Source organism: Neolamprologus brichardi, chromosome 23, assembly GCF_056152115.1.
Source record: "Neolamprologus brichardi isolate AB-2024 chromosome 23, ASM5615211v1, whole genome shotgun sequence".
Lineage (NCBI taxonomy): Eukaryota > Metazoa > Chordata > Actinopteri > Cichliformes > Cichlidae > Neolamprologus > Neolamprologus brichardi.
The window spans coordinates 11771638-11785746 of NC_142125.1; the positions used below are offsets into that span (position 1 = coordinate 11771638).

Here is a 14109-nt window from a genome sequence, read left to right on the forward strand (position 1 = left end):
GCTAAATGTGGCTATTCCTTTGAACGGTTTGACAAAGAATGACCACGAGCTTTTATTTCATATTTTATTGGAAGCAGAAACACAATGAGACTGCAGTCCCAGCAACCTCAACCCCCAATAAGGACAACCATAATAATAATAATAAAAAAACAAGCCCAAAAGAAAGAATTTTTAGAAACATCTCGTGTATAAAAAAATTCTCATGCGAGTACTTTGTACCACTACACAGCATCAGTAATACATATTTATATATTCACAAACATTTGAAAAATAGAAAACGATAATTAAATATCAAAATAAAGAAGACAACAATTGGCAGTTAAACATCAAATAATTATGCGTGCTGGCACAATACACGTTTTTTTACTTTTTGTTTATTGTTCCTATCATGCACCGTATCTGGAAGTACCGGACCAGCAGCGCTGTGCAGGTATCTGTCTGTGTGGCCTGCTCAGCGAGACACTTCAGGACGGATCATGCATGTGTGTCCACTTGTGTCTGTGTGCTTTTCGTTGTGCTTCATCCACCTCTGTGTGTGCGTTCCTGTTCAACGTGCCAACCTGATAATCCAACACGCAGTCCGGGCCTCTGAAGGTGGAGGAAGGGGAAGAATTTCCTCTCCTAAAGTATCATTGTCAACAGCAATAAAGTTTTTGTTTTTTTTTGTGGCATTTCCAGCTGCGTACCTGTTATTGATTTTGCTATTAAAAGTAGATGTGCCCCCTTAATAAAAGACCTTGTACACACACAAGATCATATTAAGGGATTGCTTAACTTTTAGCTGTGAGTAGTTTTCACTAGCAGGCAGCATGTTATATATAATGATATACGATGCATTACTTTGAATGGCTCCTGATCAGGCCCCATTAAAGTAATACAGATGCTCTGTTATTGATCTCTAGAGTGCACGCGGTCTTTCTATACCCTTCAATAGTAGCTACATTTCCAGATTGGGCACCCAGTCGCACATAAACACCAGCTGTGCAGTCACTCGCAGCAAAATTCAAGTCTACAAAAGAGCAGCGAAACTTCACTTCACATAGTATGACGTGTGTTTGTTACATCCGAGCTATTTACATCTACCCGACTGCAGCGATCGATCTCCCTTCCGATCGGTTTCCTCTGAGCTGACCAAACTTCCCGTCTCTGGTCAGCTCTACCGCAGCTGTGATGTTTGGCCCATCGAAACAGAGACGGCATTTACAACATATCAGACAAACGCTTGTGCTGATATAATTAGAATAATAATCCACAATGTAAACATTATAAGACTGATTCCAAATCACTCATCTACAGAGACTTTATAGATCAGATGCATAGAGTTCAGTTTGTAGGCCTTGTTCTAATAATGGGGACTTTGATATTATTCAGGTTTGGGAGGGGGCATCTTAGTAATGACGCAGAGAAACATCCAACCAACCGATCATCCTGTTATTATCATCACCCCCATGATTTTTGTTGTTCACGAGAAAACAACAAATATATTCTTCTTCTTTTTAAAGGGTATTTTCTTAAAAATAGATGTCGCATTGAGAGACATGCTAGACAGCGAGCAGTCGTTTTAAAACATTTAGTTTCACATGAAAGTGACTGTAGCTTCAGGTGAACTGCTGTAAAACAAGCTCGGAGTATAAATGTGTTTTTATGAGTGCAGCAAAGCCCCTGTGCTTCTTCTATTTTCACACTACATCTCTGTACAGTGGACAGTAGGCCCTCTTTTAAATGTCAGATCCAGACCTGGCTCGGTCTGGATCTGCAGCCCTTTAGCAGAGGTCTTGTTTCTCACTCACGATTAAGGGTTACGGCATCTGCAGGTGGATCATTAGACGCGATAAGCGCTGGATCATTAGCGGTATATGCTCTCCCCGTGTTGAGGAATGTGCTGCTGTGTAACCCACGTGGTTATTTTAGCTTCTCAGGGACTGTGTTTTTAATCATCTAATTATACATGTAGGACTTTAATTAGCACGTACTTTTTAAAGGCAGTTGACTGTCCTTACAGGGCTGCCTGGCTGAGGAATGTTTGCAGTAAACCAGATGGAAATATCCACCACACAATATAACCTGTGCTAAATTAAACAAACTGAACAAAACAATAAAAATCCCCCGAATCTTATCGCACTCCCGCTCCACCCGTTGTGACGTCCTTCACTTGTGATGGCTTTCAGTGGTTACATTTGCAGGTGACAGACAACACGGGCGGTCACACGAGGTTGACATTAGAACGTATTACAAACACTGTATCGCACATTCACACACTCGTTTTCACACACATACAGTCCGATGATTTACAGCGCTTGATCATCAGGCTCCACTCTCTATCATATAGGAAACAGGACATACATTATGTGCAAGGGTTAACAAGACGGAAGGCATTAAGGGTGTCAGGCAGTGTGCTCTGTTACAGGGTAGACGGACAGAGAGACGGACGAGGACAATCTTTAGCCGACCACAGTTCCATCGAATAATCCTGTATTTATCTTTACATATGTCCTTAATATTTTATATATATATGTGATGATATATAGAATTATTAAAATATAGATATAATCTGGAAGAAAAAAGTAAATAAATATTAAACTCATCATAACTAAATAGTGCTTTGTTCCCTGTATGTGTTGCCCACCCAATATCTGGAATGTTTGAGGCTGCAGCCGTTGTAGTTGTTTACGGGTCAGGTGGACAGTTGGTCCGGTTGTGCTTAGGGCTGGTCTTGGCATATTTGAGCAATTCCTTGTTGGCACTTGCGGTCCCTTCTCTAAGTGAACTAGGGAAGGGACGAGAGGAGCTGGGGATCGGTAAAGTTGAGGGTAAGGTTAAAAAGGCAGAGAAAGAGTGAGAAAGAAAGCCAAAATATTAAAGGCTACAAGATATTTCTCACTCTGACCAGTCAAGTGAGGTGTGCGTGTGTGTGTGGGATGGCATGGCTCTCCTCTGGGATTAGAGGAAAGTAGTTATATGCTCTAAGATTAAACTCTATGTATAACTGAATCAAAACCATGTTTGATGAAGTCGGCAACAATAAAGACACTGGTGCGTTTTCAGAAAACGAGTGATGCTTTGCTCCGCACTCTGTCATTTCCACTGAAATAAATGTATTTACAGTATGTGTGGTGACTCTTGTCTTATGTGTGCTTTTACAACACTGGATAATCGGGGCAGTGGCTTGCAGTGGCTCAGGAGAGCTCCTGGGCAGATACTTTGATCTGATTCGAGTTCCTGTCGTGGCATTTTAAACTGCGATTTGGCCCCCTAGCTACGGCCCTCCTCAGCAGAGCGCTGGTCGGACTTGAGCTTGACGAACTCCTTGGCCACGTCGTCGTTGTTGCGCTGGGAGAGGATGCGCAGGACGGTCAGTCCCGTCTCATCCATGTGGATGCGTTTACCCAGCGGCAGCCAGCAGGCGGCGCTGCCCTTAGGGGCCACGTCCTTCAGCTGAAGGACAGCCATGCCCACGGTGCGGTCCTCTCGAGCAAAGCAGTAGTCCTTCACGCACACCTGCAGCTCGTAGCACTCAGGACCCACCTCATTACTCAGGGTGCTGCAGAGTGGGGCGATGGAGAATATTACAAAAATCTCTCGAAACAATCCCTCAAATCATCGATGTACATCAACCACTTACAAAGTGAAGGTCTCGTTGTATTTGGGAGCCCAGCTGTTGTTCTTTGACTTCGTGGCGTACTTCCTCTTTTTGTCACTGAGGTGAGGGCCGATGATATAGACCTCCACAAAAGGCCGGAATATTCCCTGCGTCTGCCACCTCAGGTCATTTGCGGCGACCACTGAAACAGACAGAAAGACAGAGCTAAAGGAAGGAAAGAGAGCGGGAAGGTGTGGGTGACTGTGAGATTCGTGTGGAGAAAATGTGTGAAAAAGTGGAGCGGTGAGCGAGGGCGAGTGAACAGGAAACTCAGACAATACTGGCTCTCCCTCAGGCCTCACATTCAGTTTATGGTCAAGATAATGAAAATAGAATTGGAAGAGTATTCATTACAAAATCATATTTTTCTATGGCAGATGAAAGCTAGAGCTATATTCTGGTACCCTGTTATGGCCATACAGTCCTGCCTGCGGGGTCTAGTAATGTTTAAATGTTAAACTATGACTTGAATGTTATTTCCAGAAATACCCTCAGATTCAGTCCCAAAAAATGTGAAAACAAAAAAGATACAAAACATTTTTGCTCACCTTTCACTGTGACTTTGTGCTCTCCGGTGTTCGGGTGAGTGAAAATCTCCACATGGATGGACACTTCTCCTACAGCATCGTCCACCCCAGAGCCTGACAGGACAAAGAGTAAAAGTGCCATTAATCTCCACTGTGCTAATGTCGCAGCCACTGTGCCCTCTCTTTCGAATTCTCCTCCATAATTTAATTTAAAAAAAGTTACACTTCCATTTCAGTTTCACAAAAGAAACAACGAAATGGACTCAGTTATAACCTGGTGAATATAAAGCAGAGTACTGACTATTCAAATGTTTCTTTATAAAATAATAGCGTTTAAAATAAAGCACAGAGTTCTGCTTGTGCATATGTTGTGGTCTGGAAGTGGACATTCAGACAAAGCAGCTATGAGTGGGCATACGTGTTTAATAGCGGTAGTGTATAATAATAACAATAAGCCTCTAATAGCTGTATTATCTCCTTTGGTAATGCATTCTACGTTATGATTAAACCTGAGCGACTGAGAGGCAATCACTGTGGTAACTGTTGCCCACTCATAGATGCAAGGTGTCTGTTAGGATGCGGGGTGGTTAGTAAGAGGCAGAGAAGAAGACAGGAGAGAAGCTGGAGAAGGTCAGCTAACGGTGTGGATCCCCCCCACCGACACAGATCATGTCTGGGCATGCTCAGATGGATACACCCATTCCTTGGTAAAGTCTTTTACCCAAGCATGGTCAAGAGGAGGGCCAAGAGAGGGAGGGACCACGTGGAGGGAGAAGCAGCTCGGCCTCCCCGGCCCGTCGTTATAGGATGACACTACTGATGCCTGACTGCTTTAATAAAGCTTTCTGCAAGAAGAGCGAATAAAAGATTTTTCATATTTTCTGCTCTTTTGTCCTTTTAATGTCTATATTTCCATTCTTGAAAAGAGATTGCTCTTTGTCCTCCTTGTTTAGTTTTTTCATCATTTAATGTAAGTTTATGGATCGAGAGTGACACGCACCCTCATAACTGACCGCTCAGATGTTTCCTGGTTAAAATCAGTCATTTCATTGCATTTCAATCACAAACATCAAATCCATTTAACTGTTCCATCTCTACGCTACGCCAGACCTGGGCTTGTTTGGGGTCCTTGGAGTTCTACTTTTTGCCTGAGGAAGAAGATGACAAGTCTAGATGGCTTTCACCAGGCTCTAACACCTTTGTCTGGGAGGGAGGATGATGATCTTTCCTTGTGCCGCATGTGAACAAGCGGTTTATATCTACGTACAACTCTAGAAGGATACAGTGACAGATGGACATTAATTTTAGTGTTTTAATTAGCGTCTTCACTCTGTCAACGGTATCTTTGTGGCGACGACCAGCAGCCTGTGTGTTTGTGTTTTTAACCAGCCGCCCACTAAACAAGGTGTCTGTGGGAGTTAGACGGCAGAGTGTTCCTGGCACGCAGCTCTCTGCATCTCTCAGGGGAGCATTATGGGATTGCTGATTTCACTGCCAACAGGACCAAAGAGAGCAGCAGTCATCCATCTGGCCTTGTCTACTCAGTAGAGGACATCCATGAGAGATGAGAAAGAAACTTTTCTGGCTGGGAGGCAGGAAGATGTTGCCAGGAAAAAGCAGCCCCTTTCTTTATTAACAAACACAGCAATCAGAGGCACATTTTGCACCGTATTGCAAAACGTCACCAAAATAGATATGAAATCTCAGAATTGTACTTTAAATGTGCCAAAGCATCGCCTGAGTTTGCCACTTATTCACAAATGAGTTGATTATTTTAACCGCAAATATCGGCGCTCACAGCCAGCAGCACGCGAGACCGACCGTCAGCGCTGATCAAAGACTCTTTCAGCTGCGAGTAAATTCCACTGAGCTTTGGTCATTCATCCTGCTCTAATCATCCACTCTAATATGGTTGGAGAAACTACTCAGTGAAATCTGTTTGACAGGGAGTTAATTTGCTTCCTTGTTACAGTCAGGGACATCCACCAGCTGGCAGGAAGGCGAAAGATACGCTTCTTTGCTGCTTGTTTATTCAATCTCAAATAGATGATTTTCCATAAAACTTGCAAAAAGGAGCATTTGAATTATTTCCAGTCATACTTCATCAGAACTAAAAAGCTGGTGTCACCATTTTGAACAGGTAAAGGATGAGAAAGTGAGATTCAGCTCAGTCAGACAATCAAACTTGAGAACACACCAGTTCAGAGCAACACTTAAAAATCTCAACTATTCCAACAAAATTCATTTGCTAGTATTTGTTGGTAGTGGATACCTTTCACAGTTAGGCATTAATCTGCATAAAAATCTACTTTGAATGCTTTTCTTTCCTTACACATTTCCATCTTTGGTCTCTTTCCAGAGGAAAGTGACACAACTTGACGTGTAACAGACTGCAGTGTTAACAATGTCATATTGAGCCGCTCATCTGAGATGACTGTCAGGGTGCTAGGGCTTGCGCAGCACCAGATCATCATCGAAGCATCAAATTAAACGGCGAAGCCAAGTGCACACACAAACAGCAGAATGCATATGTCTCTCCGTGTGAGCGTGTATGAACATACCGCATCTGAGAGCAAGTCAGACTCTTTTATTCTGATCTAAAGAGACGGAAATCAGACCACCTGACCCGATGGACTGTTTGTGATTGGCTAGATCTGTTAAGGGGAGACGAGCTGAGAACCCTTTCCCATCACTGCTTTGGGGAGGGTGGCGCTGCGTGTGGAAGCTGACTGGGTGTTTCCATCTCTGCCTGCTTTTGGATGCGATCGCAGGGTAGGGAAGGACAGAGAGCCCTCCCAGACAAACTAAGCCAACAGCCATCATCATCTTCATAATAATCCTACTCTTCCTCATCAAGCAGCTGCCATTTCAAACACAGTGGGAGGGACAGTGACACTGTAAAAAAAAGATTTCCTCTCAGTGTTTCTGGAAATAAATAATTGCTTCTACAACCTGAGGACAGACTCATCAGATTGCTTTGCTCAGTCACGTACTTTCCCACGTGCACACACACACACACACACACACACACACACACACACACACACACACACACACACACACACACACTTAGCCCCCTGGCTTCTCTGGGTGACATCATGCTGCATCAGAATTCCTCCACGCTTTAATGCATTTCTATTACATTTGTCTGATGTCCGAGCATCATGCGTCGTGTCTGCTCATACATACTGTCCACGGCGTATGTATTCAGCGCAGTTCTGTACATACAGACATCAGTGTGTACGTTTCATGCATGAATGCATAAAGTTACCATTCTTATTGTGGTGGTGGGCATGTATGTGTGTTCAAAAAGGCAGAGAGTGTGTTCAGTCTGTGCATTGCATTTGTCTGTTGGGATGAATCTGAGCAGGCAGGAGAGTTTCAGGATGCACATGGGGGGGTGGGGGTGGGGGTGGGTGAAAAGGTGGAGGTTGCTGGGCTTTGTTCTGGAGGCTCTCTGGTGGTCCTTGGTGTCTCAGAGCCTCAGCCTGAGTGCCACATACCCTTTTCTGGGTAAACATCCTCACTAGTGGTGAATCTCACCCCCTTCCCGCCGAACACTGTCCCACAGACGGGGCAGGAGGTGGGAGTAGACAGAGAAAGGAGACACACGAAGAAATATGAGGTTTGCAGAGAGTTTCACAATTACAGAGTAGAAAACAGACCAACATGTAAAAAGCATTTTCTCTGATTTGTTGAGGAAATTGAGCTACTTCTACCAAATAAGCAGTGAAAGAACTGTGTCTTGCAACATCAAAAGCCACATGGCATTAGTTAAAAAATTCAATTTGAAATGATTATCCACTCAAATGGCATTTCTACCAGTGCTCGGGGACTATGTGTGAGCGTCTGATGGCAGAAACGGGATGGCTGTTACACAGCTATGTGACAGGAGGACGGAGGCTGAGCAGCAGCATCAAAGAGAAGGAAAATAGTGTGGGTAGGTATTTATTTTTTCATTGCAAATAGCTGTCAGATCATCTACAGAATAGTGGCTGCAGTTCCAGAAGCTCGCTATCAGGAGACTCAGCATTTCAGAACAGTGAGAAATATTGTGCTGTTGCAGTCTCAATTTTATGCTCTACGAGGCACGTGAGATACTTTGAGCGTATAGAAACTCGGCATTTGGGAAAACCCTAACATCAACAGAGGGGGCAGCGAGAGGGGCTCCTCTGAGAGTGTGAGCGAAGAAGGAATACATTTCCCTTCCTCAGAGAATTATGTAAGACGCTGTAGGTAGTTAAGCTCATACTTAACAACTGAAGATACTGGAAGGTAAAGCAAATTCAAAGCCCCTCAGACACAGATAGATTTGTACGTTACCTTGAGCGTTCTGCGATTGGACAAAGGTCTTTATGAGTTTGTCTGTGGCCTGCGTGTAAAGGGACAGGGCGTAGTGGAGAGACAGAAGGTCAGGACTCTTCTCCAGGAATGTCTTCTTCAGACCCACACCACCAGCATGGAAATATTGCTGTCACATAAAGGGCGGGGGAAAAAAAATTTTTTTTTACCAACATCTTCTGACCAGCAGCTGACTGAAAAAATAAAAGGGCACAAATAATTATAAACACAGCAGAGTGATCATCAGCGAATCCTGACATTCCCACAGTCACACATGAATCCAACACTAAACCAGTCAATACTGACAACTGCAGATAACAATTCAAAACGCTTCTATGATGTGCAAATTAGAGCCCCCGTAGAGCTTTAAATAATCGTTTTAACATTTGGTGCCATGTGGGTGCCTGTGTTATCTTGGGAAAATGCTTTGGGAGTGAAATTATGTGTTATTAATTCATCCTAAAGGGACAAAAAACCCTCATTTCCCGGTCCCAAACTCTGGGTTTTAAGACTGTACATTTATGAATTCTTGTTTCCTGAAACGCTTGCACTGATAATAAAGAGAATATTCAATGTTTAATCACTGAAAATGAAAGTGAATCTCTACCTTGATGGTGTCGAGAGCCAACTCTATCACAGCACACTGCTTGGGTGTTAGCGCTTTGGCCTCCTCACGAACCATGTGCTCCTAAAGATGCCAGCGGGAGAGGCATAAAGCAAAATGACCAATATGTCCCCCTCATATGCTCTTCCACATATTTTCTAAGCAATTAGAGACTCAGTCCGAAGCACTGGTGCCGGGCCCAGAGCGTAAGTGTAGCAGAAACATATTGTACCTTCAGCTTGGACAGCTGTCCGAGCTCCTTGGCAGCGTTAAAGATGAGCTGAGTGCCCTGGAAGAGACAGAAAGGCAGAAGGAGGAACAAGAAAGGTAGACAAGCAGAGAGAAAGAGAGAGAGAGAGAGGAGCGTTGTTATTATCGTGACAAAACAACGGCGGCGGTAAATGGCTTAGTGTCACACAGAGGACAGCGACGTTTCTGACACACACATTCATAAACAGTCACTCTGAACCGCTTTACAGGTGTCACGGTACATTTTCCTTCAAGTGCTGTTATCACACTTATCTGTCTTTTAGTCATTCCAAAACATTACACACAAACACTACAAGGAGAAGGGAAAGTGGTTCAGCTCGTAGTAAGGGCAGGAAAATAGACATATTTGTGCACTCAAATGCACACAGACACACTCACTCTCCCTCTCACACACACACACACACACATATTTAGCAGCTATAAAGTTTCACCGTGGTGTGTGCTGGTATTTATTGGTCCAGCCTAATGCAGTACTCTTGTAAGGGGATGTATCCTAAGTACTGCTGACTGTGGTTACAAATACGGTTTTGAAAGTTTACCAAAACCAACTGTAGTTTAGTATTCTTTCAAATAATGCAATAAAAAAGAATAGCATAAAAGTTTCAGGAAGAGCTTTATTAGCAAATAACAGAGTGCACTTCTGAAACTGTTGGGAAGCAACAGGGAAGAATAATCCAGCATCCCTCCACTGCTACTCTATGCTAAACTGTCAGAAGTCGTGCAGATAGATGTGCCTTTGGTTGCAGGGGCTGCTGTGATGAATATACTTTTTTACCCTGCAAGCTTGGCTTCCCTTTGATTTTTGCACATAGCCAGCCAGGTCTGAGTCAAATTAAGTGACTGCTGAACACACTGACTTTCTGTGTTTAAGTCACAAATGTCTACATCCAATAGAGGTATGTTTACAGCACACTATAAAAAGCACTATGTAGATAGTGAAAAAAAACAATATTTCCACTGCTTTGTTTGACTGGGAGCTGAGGGAGAGAGACATAGACATGGAGAGAAGACGTGGAGGAGAGAGACAAGACACATTGATCTAAAGGGGTTTAGTCCTTACATCGCTGTGAGAAGCACTCTTCAGCCTCCCCTGGAAAGAGAGCATGTGGTTAATACTTCAAGCAGTGGCCAGTCCCTGCTGTCTGACTTCACGCTCACTGGCTGCATAAGAGCGTGCAATCAAAAGCTCAGATGTTGCTTTAAAAATGTTAACGAATGTTGAAAAACCCTCGTCAGTTTATTTCTTTTTTTGATCGATTGCCAATCCAACATTATGAGAGTAAATGCTTTGACTGCACTCTGTTCACTTATGATCATTGCAGAGATATTGTTTGCATGTGGTCTGATATTTCAGCCAGGCCACTCGTAACCTGTTTGCATGCAATCCAAAGCCAAAACAGTGCCAGGAAGCATGAAAAAAGGAAAAATCTAAATGTATCTTAGCACGTAATAGTTTCCATTAAAGAAATGTAATATAACATCTTGGTTAAAATAAAAATTTTACCTAGGGGAAACATATGCATACTCTCTTTAAAATGCTCAATAAGAAATTCATTTTCTGGCTATCAATCACAGCGCACAAACATTTTCCCTGCATGAAAAATACAGGGCGCTCAGTCACGTGAACTTGGAAGTTACCAGAGATCAGAATGAATAACTTGACATTAAAGTAAATGTTTTCATACATCTTTAGGCTGTCAGCATCAGAAAGTGAAATATTTGGTCCTAAGACATTAAGAAAACAAACCGTGTACCTCGTTTGCACAACCTAAACCCAAGAAATAGCATCAAGACTATTTATAAAAACACAATGACAGTAATTATAGCAACAACAGAACACGAAACCAAACCAGAAGAGACCAACAGGACAGGTCCGCAGAGACATACAGTGCACTACAGTGTCGTACAGGATACTGAGAGAAGACTGCAGTGTTGAAATAGATCAGATGCAAGCAACAAACCCACAGTAGGGGGTAGGAAGGCAGGACACAGTTCAAACAGGTAGGAAAGGTGGGGACAGTGGGGTGAGAGGATTGGAAAGGGCGGGAAAAGGGGTGCTGGAGTTTGGTCGGGACAGTAGATACCAAGCTACCGAGAGATCAGTCACCTCACCAGGGTCCCCATAAAAGGGCGCAATGCATGAGAAGAAACAAGCCAAACCCAGGCACAACAGAGGAGAGGAGTACCATTTCCTGTTTGAGGAGAGCGTTCATGAAGAAGAGACAGCAGAAAAGGGAGAGGGGGCTAATCGGTGAAGATTGCTGAGGGGTGGGGTGGGACCTATTAGAACTAGTTAGGAATGCACCATGCTCCTGTCTTCTCAAACGAGAGACAGACTTGGAGGAGAGAAGAGAAAAGAGGAGACATGAGACAGATCAAAGAGGTGAGGTAGGCAGACGGTGTGATGTGGGGTAAAAACAGGGGAAGATCGCAGCCACATATAGCAGAGAAATTGACCACCGTGGACTGACAGACAGACAAACACACAGGAGTGCTGTACTTACAATCATCTGTGGAGGGAGAGCGGTGGGAGCAGGATGTAATAGTAATCACAACAACAACAACCAGAGAGAAGGGTCAGTCAAGCTGCAAAGAGCCCCACATCAATCAAAATCACAAGTTTGGGCCCCAGGCCTGGAGGGACGTGGAGCAACTGACACCTGTTTAGAGCCTGGACTAAGCACAGGTAGAGAACTGAGCGGGCAGCCATAACACCTAAGCTAACTCGTTACAGCATCATCTCTTTGCTCATAAAGCAAATACGAGGTTTAACTTTCAGCAGCTTCACATGAAGAGTGTCGCTGTGGGTGTGATCGTGCAGCTTTGGCGCACATTAAACTCTGCGTCCTGTGACTGAGGGTCACAGTAACCACAGATTATCACTTTATTATCAGTGATATGAGGCTCTTTAGTTAATAACCAAACAGAAATAACACATATACCAAAAACAAACAAAAGAAGAGCGGCTGCTTTCCAAAATGTATCATTCTTTTCAGAAGTGGGTCGGATCCTTTAGGCTAACATTTTGCTGCAACTCTGATGTGAGTTACTCATAAATCAGGAATCTCTCCAAACAAATGACATACTGGAGAGCAGCCATGAGCTGGTGTAGGAATGATATGGTGCAGTCCTTTTTTTTCTTTTGCTTTTTAAGGGTTTCGTCTGGATTGTTTGGATGAACGAAGGCCCCTGCAGGGCAATGCTGCATATACTGCGTGTAAGGGGGGTGAGCAGAGGGTAGGATGTAGATGTGATGCAAAAACTGTTTGATCTTTTTTTGCTTATGCATGGGCCATGTTGGATTGCAACACACACAAAATGTTTTCCCTTCTCTCGTTCTCCACCTCCTTCTTCTTTCTTTCTGTCCTTTGATGTTGCCTTGGCAGTAACAGGTGTAAGTAGAGCGTACTTGTGCACGTGTAGGCCTTATATACTGCAGGGGTCACCATGTGAACATGTAATATCTTAATTTATGTTGCTATAAACATCCGCATGGACTTCAAATAATCATTAAACATTTTGTAAAGAGATGATAGCGATGGATATGTGTACATGTCTCTTTCGTCTACACAAATTAGCCAAGAAAACATCTCTAAATATGTCTATTTTGTGTGTTTGTATGTTCTTTTGTGCATTTATACTTCTATGCGCTCTTACCGTTTGGTCTGTGAGCGGTGGCAGAACGATGGTCTTCTCCATGGTGTTCATCACCAGCTTCCACAGCTCCTTCAACACACGTTTCAGCACAGTCTTTTCACAGATCTTAGCAAACAAAGTCAGGCTGGTAGGAGGAGGGAGAGACACAAGTAAGAAGGAGACGTAAGTATTAAGCAGCAGAGGGGAAAAAACACAGTCTAGCGGAAGAAAAATCGGATCATCAAAAGAAAAAGAGGTAATATGAAAAAGAGAAATACCTTCACGAGGGAAAAAACGCTCAGAAAAGCAGAAAATTTGGGGAAATTTCAATATTTTTCATTCATTCACAGGCAAATAAAGTCATGGACGTTTCCAAGTCATTCCTACAAAAACAAGGGTGGTTGTGGCATCCTATTATTGCACCACAGTTAAATTCAGTGAACTCTTTAGAAACCGTTAATTCATAAATGTTTGTAAAGACAGCGTGCACGGCTAGGTGATGGATTGTACACTGTACACCTTTGGGAATGGGACTGAAAACACCCAAATTCAAAGATTAAAAGATGCGGACTAATACTTTTATTCATATATCGTATACCTACAACCAACAAAGCCAAAGATTCAAATAATCACATCAGTGTATTCACTGGTAATCCCTGAAAGATGAAAGCTCAGTCTCCAGAGTGTTTTAAAGGTCAGTTTTTTTCAACTCTTTCATCTTGATGATGTTATTGTGCAGGAATATCTCCAGCTCTAGCCACGAGCATTGTTACCCAACCCACCTACTGTTCAAACCTTCTATCTGCAAGTCAATCAGGCAGTCAGTCAGAAGAAACTTGCTTCCAAATAGGGAGTCATTTTAAGCTAAAGATTGGCTCACTTGCTGTCCAGGAACTCCATGATTGGCTGCAGGACATTGTCAGCATCCTGGGCCACGCTGCTGGCATTTCCCACATTTGAGGTTCCCTTAACCTGAGCCAAGATGTCTCCCATCTGCTTAACATTTTCCTCAATATGAGGCTGGAAACTACAGAGGACGAAAGGGAGAAGCGTTTAAGAGACTGCATCTGTAGTGTTCATTTGCATATGAA

General features: G+C 43.3%; 1 protein-coding gene across 1 annotated transcript in view; it reads right to left on the reverse strand.

Annotated features, from left to right (window-relative positions):
• Positions 1 to 50: 50 nt before the first annotated feature.
• Positions 51 to 14109, reverse strand: part of unc13a (unc-13 homolog A (C. elegans)) — a 44754-nt gene continuing 30695 nt past the window's right edge. The window contains exons 34-43 of the mRNA XM_087836704.1: positions 13899 to 14045; positions 13040 to 13163; positions 10443 to 10472; positions 9345 to 9401; positions 9116 to 9196; positions 8491 to 8638; positions 7671 to 7727; positions 4189 to 4281; positions 3623 to 3782; positions 51 to 3541 (exon numbers count right to left, since the gene is read on the reverse strand). Of these exons, the coding sequence (XP_087692830.1) occupies positions 3253 to 3541; positions 3623 to 3782; positions 4189 to 4281; positions 7671 to 7727; positions 8491 to 8638; positions 9116 to 9196; positions 9345 to 9401; positions 10443 to 10472; positions 13040 to 13163; positions 13899 to 14045 (1186 nt within the window). The 3' untranslated portion in view covers positions 51 to 3252. The remainder of the gene's footprint in view (positions 3542 to 3622; positions 3783 to 4188; positions 4282 to 7670; positions 7728 to 8490; positions 8639 to 9115; positions 9197 to 9344; positions 9402 to 10442; positions 10473 to 13039; positions 13164 to 13898; positions 14046 to 14109) is intronic.